Source organism: Erpetoichthys calabaricus, chromosome 6, assembly GCF_900747795.2.
Source record: "Erpetoichthys calabaricus chromosome 6, fErpCal1.3, whole genome shotgun sequence".
NCBI lineage: Eukaryota > Metazoa > Chordata > Cladistia > Polypteriformes > Polypteridae > Erpetoichthys > Erpetoichthys calabaricus.
In genome coordinates, this window is record NC_041399.2 from 196,952,349 (window position 1) to 196,968,790 (window position 16,442).

At 40.8% G+C, this 16,442-nt stretch overlaps 1 protein-coding gene across 1 annotated transcript; it reads left to right on the top strand.

Moving 5' to 3' along the window:
• Nucleotides 1-2,101: 2,101 nt before the first annotated feature.
• LOC114653984 (aerolysin-like protein) lies at nt 2,102-11,822 on the top strand. The gene is given in 3 exon segments (XM_051928729.1): nt 2,102-2,233; nt 2,410-2,486; nt 10,687-11,822. A coding segment is annotated over 1 exon segment (999 nt). The 5' UTR covers nt 2,102-2,233; nt 2,410-2,486; nt 10,687-10,708; the 3' UTR covers nt 11,708-11,822.
• The last annotated feature ends 4,620 nt before the right edge of the window (nt 11,823-16,442 follow it).

Here is a 16,442-nt window from a genome sequence, read left to right on the forward strand (position 1 = left end):
AGGTCCACAGGTCTCCCAACTGCGAGGCAGCAGCGCTACCCACTGCGCCACCGTGCCACCCTAATTTAACACACATATGTGGTAATATGGGATGAGGAAGAAAACTGGGGTGCCTAAAAAGGATTGGCGCTTTCATAGGAATAAAGTACAAACTCCACATGGGACAGCAACTGAGATGAGCTGTGAGGCAGCAGTGCTTTCTGCCATATCACCCTACACAATTTTTCCAGGCATTTCCTTATTCATTTCTGGGTCACTTGGATCTCATGCTTATTCTGGTGGCTTTGGGTGTAAGAGGATACCCGATCCAGATTTGGACATAAGGTCATAAATTTACCATTTTTTATAATCACTTTTTGTATTTTCATAGATCATGATCATAAAATACTATAATGCACATCTTAGTCGCAACAGAGAAGGGGAAACTAAAAATTTTAGGGTAATATATAGTAAGGGCTTCCAAAAAAAGTCAATGTTTTCACTGTTCAAACACAGGATGACAGACATAACCCAGAAGAATCCTTACCTACAAATTCTAGGAACATACAGACTAAAGCAACCTGACAAATGAAAGGCAATATGTAAAGAGACATAGCAAATGACTTTTATGCTTTGGTTTGGCTAAGTTTCTTGATCGATAAACTCATAAGCAGAAAAAGTAGAATACATTTAAGAGAATTTTAGAATGACTGGGATGCATACATAGGGTTGAAGGGAGTTTTGTAACCATTTGTTGAAATGCAAATATTTGTATAGAGCCATGAACATAAATTTTATGTGTCTTTAAGTGCTTAAAATCACAGAAGCTGCAACTACTGTAGGATTCTAATGATATGAAGCCCCTAATTTGGAATTACAAATGTATTGTAATATTAATATTTGTTAATATTTAGGTGGCACGGTGGCGCAGTGGGTAGCGCTGCTGCCTCGCAGTTGGGAGACCTGGGGACCTGGGTTCGCTTCCCAGGTCCTCCCTGCGTGGAGTTTGCATGTTCTCCCCGTGTCTGCGTGGGTTTCCTCCCACAGTCCAAAGACATGCAGGTTAGGTGGATTGGCGATTCTAAATTGGCCCTAGTGTGTGCTTGGTGTGTGGGTGTGTTTGTGTGTGTCCTGCGGTAGGTTGGCACACTGCCCGGGATTGGTTCCTGCCTTGTGCCCTGTGTTGGCTGGGATTGGCTCCAGCAGACCCCCGTGACCCTGTGTTCGGATTCAGCGGGTTGGAAAATGGATGGATGGATGGATGTTAATATTTAGTGTAGGCATAATGTAATCTTGTCTCATTTTCTGAAATCACTTTTCCTGGTGTACTGTATGTTACTGTGGAAGCAGGCCAAGCAGGTAAGCTCAGATTTCGCTGTCCCTAGCTGCAGATTCCAGCTCTTCCTGGGAAATGGCCAAGTGTTTCCAAGTCAACTGAGAGATATAATCCCTCCAGCATGTCCTGGGTCTGTTGCAGGGTCTCCGCCCAAGGGGAGTTGCCCAGGAGACATCCTTATTCTTTATTATATGTAAAAACGACCTGAGTTTACTTCTCTGGATCCAGAGGAGCAGCAAATTGCTGAACTTCTCATCTTCTCATGGAGTGTCAGCCTAGTAATCCTGCAAAACAAATTTTGCTGCTTGTACTCATGATCTCATTGTTTCGGCCATTACCCACAGTTCATGGCCATATGTGAGGACGCGGGTGAAGATCAACTGGTAAACCAAGAGTGTTGTCTTTGTTCCTGCTTCACCACCATGGACCAGTAAAGTGTACATAGAGCAGCGGTCGCTTCTCCAGTCTGCTTGACAATCTCACATTCCATTTTTCCTTCACTCATAAAAATGATCTTGAGATACTTGAACTCCTCCACTAAGGATAGTTGCTCCCCTTCACCTGGGGAAAGCAATCCACTCTTTTCTATTGTTTACTGTTAGTAGAATAATTACAATAAGTAACATTAACATTTGTTCTTTTGAAAAAGTCAGTGTGTCAAAAAAGAGAACTAGCCACCAGGTCAAGATGACAGTATCTCTACTTTGCTAAACACCCTGAGTTTGTGGTTATTAGACCTTTCTTTAGAGTTTTCTCAATTTATCAGGTCCATTGCTTTATGCAACAGTTCTGTCTAATTTTCCCCGTCTTGCTCATTCTGTTAACCGTTTCACCCATGGATGACTTTACACCTTAACCATCTAAACTGCTGTATATGTAGATAAGTGGGTTAAACTGGAAGACAACATCGCTGACTAAGTGAGTGACTCAAACTTACTGGAACTTGTTTTTTGGGAAGTTCTGCCACAATAAGAACTTGTTCTGTCCATGTTGTAAGCAGCTCACCTATAAAAATTAAAGTTTAGCTGCAATTTGTCACAACAAATTTTTTAGGCCTGTCTCTTCTCATAAGTTTTGATTAATAAAGATTGTAGATCTTGCCTACTTACCAGAGAGTGCACTGCTACATCTCCCAAACATCTTGTTAACCAGACTTTGACCTGTTTTGGAGGTAAGGCATTTGTGTTATTAATGGAGGCAGTAAAAGTTGATTATAATTTGTTTTCTCTCTTAATTTTATCACTTTATGATTCTTGAAATAATTTCACTTTAAGGCCTGCTGTATGCTGGTGTAAAATTTTAAAGCCAAATGGTTGTTTAGTACATTAATATCACATTATTACTCATAGATAATAATTTTTTTTTTTTTTAACTCTGTTTGAGTTCAGGAGCCAGTGTAAGTAAAGCGAGAACTTCCTGGGGTTTAACGTTACAAATGTGGAATGTAGTACTTTCCTGATGTTGTTGTGTTGAAAGAATTCTGCCATTATCTTGTTACGATAACTCTTAACAACATTTCTGCTTTGTAATTTTGTGTCATCAGATAATTAGTTGTCCATCCATCCATCCATTGTCTCCCGCTTATCCGAGGTCGGGTCGCGGGGGCAGCAGCTTGAGTAGAGATGCCCAGACTTCCCTCTCCCCGGCCACTTCTTCTAGCTCTTCCGGGAGAATCCCAAGGCGTTCCCAGGCCAGTCGAGAGACATAGTCCCTCCAACGTGTCCTGGGTCTTCCCCGGGGCCTCCTCCTGGTTAGACGTGCCCGGAACACCTCACCAGGGAGGCGTCCAGGAGGCATCCTGATCAGATGCCCGAGCCACCTCATCTGACTCCTCTCGATGCGGAGGAGCAGTGGCTCTACTCTGAGCCCCTCCCGGATGACTGAGCTTCTCACCCTATCTTTAAGGGAAAGCCCAGACACCCTGCGGAGGAAACTCATTTCAGCCGCTTGTATTCGCGATCTCGTTCTTTCGGTCACTGCCCATAGTTCATGACCATAGGTGAGGGTAGGAACATAGATCCATCCATCCATCCATCCATTGTCTCCCGCTTATCCGAGGTCGGGTCGCGGGGGCAGCAGCTTGAGCAGAGATGCCCAGACTTCCCTCTCCCCGGCCACTTCTTCTAGCTCTTCCGGGAGAATCCCAAGGCGTTCCCAGGCCAGTCGAGAGACATAGTCCCTCCAGCGTGTCCTGGGTCTTCCCCGGGGCCTCCTCCCGGTTGGACGTGCCCGGAACACCTCACCAGGGAGGCGTCCAGGAGGCATCCTGATCAGATGCCCGAGCCACCTCATCTGACTCCTCTCGATGCGGAGGAGCAGCGGCTCTACTCTGAGCCCCTCCCGGATGACTGAGCTTCTCACCCTATCTTTAAGGGAGAGCCCAGACACCCTGCGGAGGAAACTCATTTCAGCCGCTTGTATTCACGATCTCGTTCTTTCGGTCACTACCCATAGCTCATGACCATAGGTGAGGGTAGGAACATAGATCGACTGGTAAATTGAGAGCTTCGCCTTGCGGCTCAGCTCCTTTTTCACCACGACAGACCGATGCAGAGCCCGCATTACTGCGGATGCCGCACCGATCCGCCTGACGATCTCACGCTCCATTCTTCCCTCACTCGTGAACAAGACCCCAAGATACTTGAACTCCTCCACTTGGGGCAGGATCTCGCTCCCAGCCCTGAGAGGGCACTCCACCCTTTTCCGGCTTACTCTTAAAATTAAAAAATATTAAATGGACTGTTCATGTGTAGCTTCTGTACCACCAATGACTATAATACTGCAAGGCTGAGAGGGATTTGTGTATGAATGTGATTGCCTTAATATTTTAACACTTTTGAACAATCGATGGATTAATGCAGCGTTTCTCAACCTTTAAGTATTTGCGACCCGAGCTTTCATTACAGTTTTAATCACACCCACCTAACGTTTTTTTGAAAGGAGCCCACTAATACCAATTCTTTTTTAATTAATGATATATCATAGATGCATATTTTATACCTACTTAACTTTTATCAACATTTATCTAACTCTATATTTATTTTTCTAGTATCAGAATGTAGTTTAAGTTCATTTGTTTTGGTTTCAATAGATGTATTTTTCATATTTTCGATTCTTGGTTTTTTTTCACATCTTTGTGCCCCCCTTTTTGTTACTTCGTGCCCCCCTAGGGGGGCCCGCCCCACAGATTGAGAACCACTGGATTAATGGATGGATAGAACAATTGTGACGAGAATAGGCCATGCAACCCAACAAGCTCATCCATCTTATTCACCTAGATTATCAAAAATAACATCAATTTGAGGCTACCGTACTCTCCAATACACTACTTGGACATTTATTCCATGTGTCTGTGGTTCTTTGTGTAAAGAAAAACATTTTAGTAGAGTTGTACATTTTGCCTGTGGTGGGCTGGCGCCCTGCCCAGGGTTTGTTTCCTGCCTTGCGCCCTGTGTTGGCTGGGATTGGCTCCAGCAGACCCCCGTGACCCTGTAGGTAGGATATAGCGGGTTGGATAATGGATGGATGGATGTACATTTTGCTGCTATTAGAATGTGACTGGAATAAAACTCTTTATGAACAGTGTGTCAATTTTATTGACAGTCTCTGTCATTTTGCTTTCCTGTGATTTGCCTGCTGGTGAGGAAGTTGTTTTAATCTTTTGATGATTTGACTAAACTGAACAGGTTCAATTAGTATAAGCCAATTTTATCCCATTCTTTCTTAAGATACAGTATTTCAAATCTAGAAAGCTAATTTTCGTTTGCTTTTTATGTCACTAGATACTGGTAGGCTTATCTCTGACATGATTTGGTTTTGTTCCACATTTATTGATTTGGCTGACACTTTTAATGCAAAGAGACTTACGACTTTTGAGATATAATTTGTTACATTTCTTGTTTTTTCCAATTGGAGCACAAGCAGGTGAGGTGGTCACAGTGTCAAGGGTGGGATGCAAACCTACAACATCAGGGTTTGAAGTACAAACCCTTAACCACTGTGCCACACTGCATGCCTTTTACTCATTTGTATAGTAAATGTTCCCATCTTGTACTTGAATTAGGGGTTTCTGGTGTCAAGTGTTCTGCTCTTGTCATTGTTTGCTTGATTGTCCCAATAGTTTAGGTATTGTGTTTTTTTTTTTTGTCTATGATGCCATATTAGGTTCTTCAATTTTGAGTACCCATCATTCTTTGCAGTAAGGAGATTGTCGGTTCGCTTCCTGGGTCCTCCATGTTTGGAGAGCACTTTGAGTAGTAAGAAGAGCACTACATAAATGTAAAGAATTATTATTATTATTATTATTAGGTATGTGTCCTGTGTTTCTAGGGGCTTGGTCTCAGCAGTCATGACCTGTCTGGGATAAAAGGTCAGCTGGGGAGCTCTTTTCCTTATAAGATTCACAGATAACCAAACACCTTCAAAAAAGCCTTCTGTTAATTACTACTGGCGAGTTTTGTTCAATTCTAATCTCATTGATTGAACCCTTTGACTATGAATTTTGTCTCACACTTTGTCTTTGGCTGCCATTTCCTGATCTCCCGGCTTTGACCTTTTTTGTTGTCTTTACATGCATCCCTCGGTTTAGTTTAAAAGTTTACCTGCCAGGTTACTGACAGGACAATCTTGGATTAGATTCAATGTATCCTAAATAACTGCCAAAACAGATGGTTCATTGTTGACTACTGCTAAACATGAGGAACATAAGACATAAGAAAGTGACAAAATAGGTGAGACCATTCAGTCGATCAAGCTTGTTTGTTTAACTAATAGCAATGCTGTCCCAATCCAGATACTACTTGCATATCAAGTTTCTGCTTTAACTACATGCCTCGGTAGTTGGACCCAGATTCTCACATCTCTTTGCATAAAGCAGTGCTTCCTGGCTTCAGTCTTAAATGTACTTCCCCTTACATTGCACTGTTATCTTTGACTCTGTGACACACCCTTATATTGATCAAATTCTGCTGGACCTGCTTTATCAATTCTTTTGAGAATTATGAATGCCTGGATTAGGTCCCCATTCCGTCTCCTCTGCCCAAGAATAAACAGCTTTAATTTTCTGAGTCCTCAAGTCCTGGGATGCACCAGGTTGGTCTAAAATGCACCACTTCAAGTGCTGCTATGTTTTTTTTGTAGTGTGGTGACTAGAACAGCACACAATACTCCAGACCCCATCTCACCATTGTATTATATAGTCTACGTATAACGTACCTTGATTTATATTCAACAGTTTTTAATATATAAAATAACATTTTACTTGCATTTTAATTGCTTATTCACATTGCTTAGACATTGAAAACATTCTGTCAACATAAACCCCTAAATCCTTTCCTGAGATTGCTTCCTGTAGGACAGTGTCTTCCATATTGTATTTATAGTTGATGTTCCTTTTGCCCACCTGTAGCACTTTACACTTCTTTACATTAAACTGCTTTTTCTAAGTGTTTACACAGTTCTGAGGCTTGTCCAGGTCTTTTGATTTTTTTTCCTGAGTGGACTGAGTGCATTTAAGTAAATTTTGTATTGTTATTTTTCAGCCATTTTTACACCCTTGGTTGGGGTTCAATTTCTTGTTTTGTGTCATTTTTTTTTGGTGTTTCATTTATTTATGGTAATGTTACTTTTGTTAATTATCTGCTTTGTTTTCTTTGCCTGATGTTATTTGCCTTATGTCTTGTGGGGGGTTCCACAAAAGGCAGTACCACCTGTCCATCACCACTAGGGACTGCCCTATAAAAGTGAGGATTTCCCACAGTTGCTTTCGGTTCATCTCAAATGTGCTTGGGAGTTTGGTGAGTGTTTCTTGGTAATTTTTCGTGTGCTTTTGTGATTTATTTGACTCTTTTACCTTTCTGCGCTGTCTAAGGATTTTGATTTCTGGATTGTGATTTTGGGAACTTGATCATTGTGGATTGCCTTTTAAACAACTGCTTTGCCTTTTTGTGCTCTTCAGAACTTCATGTATTTTATTAAGTTTTAACATGACACTAGCCAGGGTTTTATTCAATGGAGTCTCCCATTCTTGTGGCCAAAAAGTTCGGGACATAAGTGCTTGGGAACTTCTATATTTTCACTTTTTCTACATTTAGTCTTGTACTCCATATTAAGATATATAATAAGATCATATTCCACCCACACAATCATTACATTAGTGTGCACTTCTGATTTAGCATGGACTAGCAAAGTCAACATCTTTGAACATGATCTTCTTCCAACTCCTGAGGCCCTCATATGTAAATGCTGAATCACTGAGTAGGTTTACTTTGAAAATACTCTATCCATTTATAGCAGCTGTACCATACAGCCTTGAACCTCTGTCCTCTGCACCATTGGATTGTTCTTGAAAAAACTCTCAGTTGTGGTTGTGTTGGTCCATCAGCTTTTGATTTTGGTATATCTAACACAAGAAAGGAAACAGTGGACAGTTATAAGTCGACATTATAAAGATTAAACACATACTGTATTTACATTCTGTTTACTGTCCCTCTCAATCACATTCATTTAAGTACTCCCTCACAGTATAGCACATGGTAACTAGCAGGTTTGCTGTATACACAAAAAACAACATTTAAACAACAAAATGACAAAAAACAACAGCTCTTCCAAGACAAGCAAATACAGCCATCTTCAGCATCTGCTTGTTTTGGGGGTTGCCCCCTTAAGTTTTCTCTTCAGCATATGGAAGGCCTACTCAATTGGATTTAAATCGGGTGACTGGCTTGGCAATTCAAGAATATTTCATTTTTAGTTTTGAAAAACTCCTGTGTTGCCTCAGCAGTATGTTTAATATCATTATCTTGTTGTAGGATGAAGTGCTGTCCAGTGAGTTTGGCAGCATTTACCGAAACTTGCACAGATCAGATGTTTCTATACACCTCAAAATTCATTTTGCCACTGCCATCAGCAGTTCTATCATCAATGAAGAGAAGTGTGCCAGGACCTGTGGCAGCCATACATGCCCAAGCCATAACACCCCCAGCACCATGTTTAATAGCTGAGGTGGTTTGCTTTTGAATCTTGGGCAGTTCCTTTTCATTTCTACACTTTGATTTTGCTATCACTCTCATGCAGGTTCATCTTTGACTTGTCTGTCCACAAGACCTTTTCCCAGAATTCTGCAGGATCTTTTAAATCCTTTTTCACAAACTGTAATCCAACCATCCTGTTTTTGTGGCTAACTAGTGGTGTGCATCTTACAGTATGGCCACGGTATATCTGTTTCTGAAGTTTTCTAGAGATAGTCATTTCTGACACATCCACATCTGCATTCTGAAGACTTTTTCTGACATATCAGACCGACATTTGGGTCTTTTCTTGACCATGGTGAGAATTCTTCTGTTTTCAGCTGTGGAGGACTTCCTTGGCTTGCCAGTCCCTTTGTAATTACTGAGCTCACCAGTGCATTCTTTTTTTAATGATATTCCAGACAGTTGATTTAGGTCATCCTAAGGCTTCACTGATGTCTTTAATATTGTTAAGGTTGTTTTTCAGCTTCATAATGACTGCTTTGACTTTCATTGGCACAGCTGTTGTCCTCATGTTGAACAATAATAATAATAATAATTCATTACATTTATATAGCGCTTTTCTCAGTATGGCAGCTACAGTCTCCAAAGGTAGTTTGTAGTTAGAAGCAACCCTAGTTATCATATGCCTGCACTAATGAAGCAAAGAAAAACACCTGAGTAATCACAAGCAACTGTGATGTCAACACTGGCGTGCAGAAGGGGGGGTCCAAGGGGGCAACGGCCCCGGGCATCCATATCTGGTGGGGCATCCAATCCGAAGAGTGTTTCGAGAATAATTTTAATTTAATATGAACAAATTTTAATTATTATTGTTCATTCTCAGTGAATCACTATGACTTCTAAGCGATAGAAGTGCTTGCATCGGGCCTGACTAGGCCCTGCGCAGCAAAAAGAGGCCTTCCCTTGAAAACACTATGAAAACTATGTTTATTTCACATGGGACAGGAAATTGAACCCACGAGTCAAACGACCTTGAAAAGGGCTTCAGCATGAGAGAGATGCTTTCCTCCCGCTCACTCCCTCAGTCCCGTATGCATGGTGAACGTGTTAGAGGTCATTTGTCCAACCTTGGTGTAGTGAAGTGTTTTTCTGAGACTGAGTTTACCTCACTGATTTCATCGCTCGTGTTCTTTTTCTAGCTAGTCTAGTAAGGTAAGTCGGAGAAATATGTAGTCTGTGTAGCCAGATTAAATCTTGGTTATGTTATAATCTTGCGTGTACAGGAGTTCATACGGAGTTCTTGACCTTTCATATGTGAGCTTCAAAGCACACCAAATAAAATGAAGTAGTACAATTGTTTTTGGAGAGGAGATCTAATTTGGGGAAACAAACTTAAATGAGTATCTAATTTGAATAAAGTGTTTATTTCTTATTTAATAGGCCTTTCTTTATCAAATTCATATGCCTTCTTTACCATTCACTTTGACAGCACCTCACCTTAGGGGGCATACAATCAAGGAGTTTGCCCCGGGCATCTTCTAGCCTCTGCAACCCACTGGATGTCAATTGTCCCAAACATTATGGTACCCTGAAAATGGGGGGCTATGTAGGAAAGTGTTCTCATTTCTACATGGTTAGACTGACATGTATGCAAATACCCTTAAATGAAAGTCTGCAATGTGCACTTTAATCATGTCTGCATTGTTTGATTCATAATTGTAAACTGTGAAGCAGAGGGTGAAATGAAGGAAAATGTCCCAAACATTATGGAGGACACTGTATGCCCTGACACTAATATGGTAAAATACATAAAACTTTTAGGTCCCCACATTTGAACTAGCAGTGCTCATTGTAGTTCATTTTCTAAATATTTTGTTTTAACATTAGAAAATATTAAATATTAAAAGAAATTACTATTATTATAAAATACTGAAATGGAATCAATTATAGTGCGAAAACAAGAAAAAAACTATAACTGAAGCCTAAAAACTGTGTTTTGTGAAAAAAATTTTGCATGATGATGAAAAATGGTTTTAATCTTTGAATTTGGTGCCCCGTGATATACAGAAAATCATAAAAAATAAACAAAACAATATTTTCGATATACAGTATGTCATGATTATAATCACTGTAAAATGTTAATTTTTCAAGTGGCCTTAGCTACTATAGGTATAGTCAAGGAGAAGTCTGTCTTGACTTATGAGATGAAACTTTTCTGTTTGCTGAACTGCAATACCTGAAAAATAGTAATATTGTGGCGTGGTATGCACTGCAATCTATTACCAGATCTCTCAGCCATGATTTCTTGGCAGGGATCACTGGTCAGAATAAAATGTGTGAAATGTTGTCTTATCATGCATTGTATTTTGTACTCATTTTTATGCTGAATTTTATTTTTAGAATCCTGCATAGGAGGATCAAGATGGCTTTACCAGTGTACGTCATAGGAGGCAGTCATTCAGGTGTACCTTTTGATTTCACCGGATACAACAATGGTGCTTTGTTGGAAAAGATTGGCGTGTGGGTTGGAGGTTGGCAGGTCAAGTCTATCAAGCTGTGGCTTACTGATGGACAAACCAAAGTCTATGGAAATTCAGATCGAGAGCCTTATAGTGAGTTTAAATTTGAGCCTGGAGAGTTCTTTTCTTCTCTCTCACTGTGGGGAAACGGAGCTGGTACACGTTTGGGAGCAATCAAGTTCTGAACAAACAAACAACGAGAGTTCTTTGCCCATATGACTTCCTGGGGACTAAAAAAAGAGTATGTAATTGATGTTGGTTCTGGAATTTGCTTAGGGGTTATGGGAAGATCAGGTTCAGACATTGATTCTTTAGGCTTCATGTTCATCAAATCTGTCAGATCTGCAGTGATGAAAGATGCTGAATACCCAACTCTGCACCAGGTGGTCCCAAGCGTGAATGTGGAAGAAATCAAATCGATGAGTTACAACAACATGACCTCTGCTGAGCAACAAAATATACTGCAAATATCTAAGACAATCACCAAAAAATCCTCTTGGTCTGTCACTAACAGTATGGAGACCTCCATTGGTATGTCTGTCAAAGCAAGCATTCCAGAAGTTGTTGAGATTGGAACAGAGTTTAGTTTCAAATTGGGGACCGCAATTACACAAGAGTTAGAAAACACTGAAACGAGGACAGAGACTCTGACCTACGATATCAAAGTCCCTTCTGGTAAAACCATGGATATTCAAGTTACTATTGGAAGAGCAAACATCGATCTTCCCTACAATGCAACAGTGGAAATTACCTGTCTTGATGGAGCCATTTACCAGTATAAAAAAAGTGGTGTCTACAAGGGGCTCACCTACACCGATGCCAAAGCTGTCATTAAGGAGTCCAACAAGCAGATTGAGTTACCAGACGAAGATTCAATTATAATTTATAAAAATACCTCTTAATACCCAACCAAGAAACGGGGGTACCACAGCATTGTAATACTAAACATAAATTTGAGTCTGGTTGCAACATTATCAAATGTATTCCCTATACATAAGTCCTGATTAAAGCAATACACTGCTACATTTAATTATTGTCTTGTGTTTTAGTTACTATACATCAGTGTTGATTTCCTGTGTAACTGTAGTTCATTGAGGAAGTCTTGCTGGATTTATAGAATTAAACTAATTTTTGATTATTTTTCTGTTTGATCTGTAAATTAGCAATTGGTTAAACATTGCTGGATGACACATTTGATTCAGTAGATGGGAATGAAGCAGTGTTGCAATGAGTATTGTAGGAGTCTTTACGTGGTCATGAGTTTAGACAGATGTTAAGTTTTAACTCACCCAGTTTCTCTACCGCATCACACCTCCTAACTAGTGTTAATGATCATTACTTTTAAAAGTAACTTAGTTACATTACTCATTACTCACAAAAAACTAACTAAATATGGTATATAGTCACTTATTGTAAAATGTAACACATCATGAACGGTGTGTTACTTTTGTGTTACTTTGTCATCTTTTCAGCGTTTTCACTGGCCAGCATCTGTTACTAAATCCTAAGTCAGTGTAGTTTCATGCCAATACATTTGTGTGCCCATGCAAAAAATCGCACCTTCATATGCTGAAATAAAGAAAATTGTTTTGTTTTCTTACCATAGTCAAAGGACGAGACAAAAGTTTGAGCTGCTAAATAAGCAGCTTCTGTCCTAATAAAAATGGCAAAACTGCAAAGTCGCAAAAGAATTCCAATTGGGGAAGCAGCAGCAAATGACCATGCTACCTAAAAGATCAATTTAAAAGAGCAATAATCAATTGGCACTCAGCTCTGGCGGGCACAGTAGCAGCCCCTTGCAATATGAAATAAGACCTTCATAATGACTGTGCCTTTGTGATGATACTTTAAAGCAGCACGCTTTATTACAATTTCTGAACAAATTAACACACAGGATAGCTGCCTAAAATTTAAATTAGTAGTTTGACAACATAAAGAACATAATAAAATAATTTCAATTTTTTGTGGACCATTAGAAGACCCTTTATAGCCCAGTGTCTAGAAACCTCCAACTAGCAGCGTACATCCATTGGTGAGATGAGGCCATGGTTGCACACCATGTTTTATGGTGATCAAATTGCTACTTTGATATAATACATTGGCAAAAACATATGTAGTATGTAAAATATAGTATCAAGTAAAAATACTGAAAAATTAATGCACCTTTTCCAACTGCCATAACATTAGCATCAATTTAAGAGCAAACATACCTATAAAGATATTACACACGTCATAGAAATTCTTAACTAATTCCAAGGAACTGTGAAGCCATAAAACTGGTTGAAAGTCAATTTGATTATGTGGAAAAAATCGTTAATCAACCTGAAGAACCTGGCAGGAGAAAGTTTGTCCATTGCATCTTTTATTTCTTTTCATAAAGTGGGATACACTCCATCACGTAATGGAATGGTCACAAAGTAAAGACAGACAACTATATTTCTAGACATCTGAATTTACATAAGAGTGCTGAATTAATGCTTACATATTCATACTCTGATTGGTTTGTTGGCTTGCAGTACTGAATATTTATTCTGATTGGTTTAAAGACATGAGGTGTGTTCAGCAAAGAGCATAACTAACTTACATACCCCAAAATAAAAGTCTCATTTCTACTGCATTCTTGGTCTCCTTACAATACTTTTCAATACTTCTTGAGTTCCTGTGTATGTGACATCTGACAAGTCTTGCTGGGCACATGATAGTCATCCAATTTCTTGAACCATCACCTAGAACCTTCTTGTTCTTCACTTGATATTTATCTGGTTTCCTGATATGCTTGAACAGGTTTCAGATGTTTATTAACCTTTTTATACTACTTCTAAGACAGATGTTATATCTTAATGTCAAAAACATACCAAAACACTTTATGCGCAATAACTATATTACCCCTAAATGACTATGTGACCTATAAATCTCATTTTTCTTCCACAATTGACAGCTGAAAGATTTTCAGCCACTGTGATCTTTGGAAGAAAGCTCATCGTATCCTGAGATGAAATCCTGACATCTGAACTGGAGGGGCACCAATGTACTGAGGAGGTTTACATTGTGGGGAACAGCCCAAACACAGACCGATGGACACCGATGGCTCAAGCACCAACACATGTTTATTCATTATTTACACTATGTACAAGTAATGCACAACCCAGTGCCCCAGCACCAATCTCCCTTAGTCCATGCCTCTTTACAATGGCTCTATCTTCTGGTCCACCTCCACTCCTCTCCTCTGAGCTCCATCCTTCTTCCACCCGACTCCAGCCAACGAATGGAAGGAGGCGGCCCCTTTTATATCCAGCCGGACGTGCTCCAGGTGCCTCCTGATGAACTTCCGCTGGCACTTCCTGGTGTGGCGGAAGTACCGGCTGTGCACCCGGAAGCACTCCAAGTGCCCCTGGTCTTCGTCCCCCCAGCACTTCCGCCACACGCAGACCAGGGCTCTTCAGGCATTTGAGCACCCCCTGGTTGTGACCACGGGTCCCTATATGGTTGAGCTTCCATGCTCTGTTCCCATGGTCCCCATACCATCCAGGGTGGCTGCCCTCTCATGGTCCGGAGGAAGCATAGTCCCTCTTCCGGTTCTTCCGGGTGTCCCAGCTGGGTACCACCCCCAGCCGCTCACCACAATGTGTAGGTTAGTCGAAGATTGTTTAAACTAGGGATTGGGGGGCTTGGAGTTTAGGACAGGCCAGGTTTAGATCTATACATGGAGGAACAAACAACGGTGTAGAAATAATGCGTAGTAATGTAAATTCTAAGCAAACATTTATATGTAGAAGGAGTAACACGTTAAAATAGCTTGCCTTAATGCAAGATTAAATAGTTCTCGCAAGATAAAAGCAACTCTTTCTTTCCTGTAGACAATCAGTAGTTTATTGCTGATGCAGATGTATTTTCCTCATGCCACATGCTCCAGTTTCCTACAGTATGCTTTTCTTAAGTATTTCAAGAATGAAGGCCATCTTGATCTTAATTGTAATAACTGCTTGAGCCTGATATTATCCAGACTGTTTTAACTCATTGAGGAAAGTGAGGTTTTCTTTTAGACCATTGGTTAATAAGTTGAATTTCTCGATATTTCAACCCCACTTAGAAGTGAGAAGAGGTGAATAGGAGGAAGAGTAAGGTTAATAACTGTATGTATTCAAGCATTTGTGATGATGAATAATTGCAGGTGAGTCTATAACCTTTCATTACTTTAAATTACTTACAGTTTTGAATGTAAAGCTCCATTAGCATCCTGAAAGGCTCTTTAAACATTACTAAGCAAATTTAGCTAAAATGTCAGATTCATGGTGGTGGTAATATGAAATGGGATGATATGAAGTGCTGTCTATTTATCTATAACCTTCCTGGTTTCTACATAACCTTGGGGGAGACAGAGTTTTAATATTAGCTTTTCAAAAACTGTAGTTTCATTTGATGATATAATACAAATATCTGTCAAATGAAAGTAAAATGTTTTAACATAGGGCATGAAATGGTTACATTATTTTATTCCAGCATTTGACATATATATATTGTGGTAAACCAGCCCGGACACCAACACAGACAGACACAGGAAGTCCCGAATCACACACATTTATTTTACAAAGTCCCGCACACAACACAGTGCCCCTGCAGCAAACACCCTTTCAAAGTCCGGGCCTCTTTCTGGTCCTTCTTCCACCGTCTTTACTCCTCTCCTCCGATCTTTGTCTTCTTCCTCCCGACTCCGGCCCATGACTGGAGGAAGGCGGCCTCTTTTATATCCACCCGGAAGTGCTCCAGGTACCCTCTGATGATCTTCCTGCGGCATTTCCTGGTGTGGCAGAAGTGCCACATGAGCACCTGGAAGCACTCCAGGTGTCCCTGGTATTCATTCTTGCAGCACTTCCAGGTGTGGTGGAAGTGCTGCCATCCAGGGCTCCTCAATCCTCCGGGCACCCCCTAGTGGTGGCCACGGGCCCCAATAGGGTTGAGCTTCCATGCTTGGTTCCCGTGGTCCCCATGGAGACCAGGGCGGCTGCCCTCTTGTGGCACAGGGGAGAAATAATCCCTCTCCCGGTCAATATATATATATATTATATATCTGCGGTGGGTTGGCGCCATGCCCGGGATTGGTTCCCTGCCATGCGCCCGTGTTGGCTGGGATTGGCTCCAGCAGACTCCCGTGACCCTGTGTTCAGATTCAGCGGGTTGGAAAATGGATGGATGGATGGATATATATATATATATAGTGGTCGTTGGAAGGAACTGCAGGTCCACAAACGAAATATTCGGGTGCCAACCCAGTCATTCCTGTTTAATTATAACAATCGTCCAAACAGAATGTGCGCCTGATTATTGATATACTTTGTTAATCCGAGAACAAAGTGTCTTTTCACATGACCTTTGGTGGTCAGACCACAGGGTCACTATTGTACAGTGCCCTAGAGCAATTTTCAGGTTAAGGAGTAGGACCCTTTCTGCCAATAATGGGAACTGAACCTTTCAGATACCAGTGCAGAGCCATAGCCACATAGCCACCACCACCACTAGATGGCACTAAACAAACAAAAATCAGGGCCCTAACACGAGAAACCTTTAAGTTATAGTGGGAAGGAGCTCCACCCTGTTGTGCATTCTCGAAATAAGTGACACTTTCTTCAGGGAACTGCA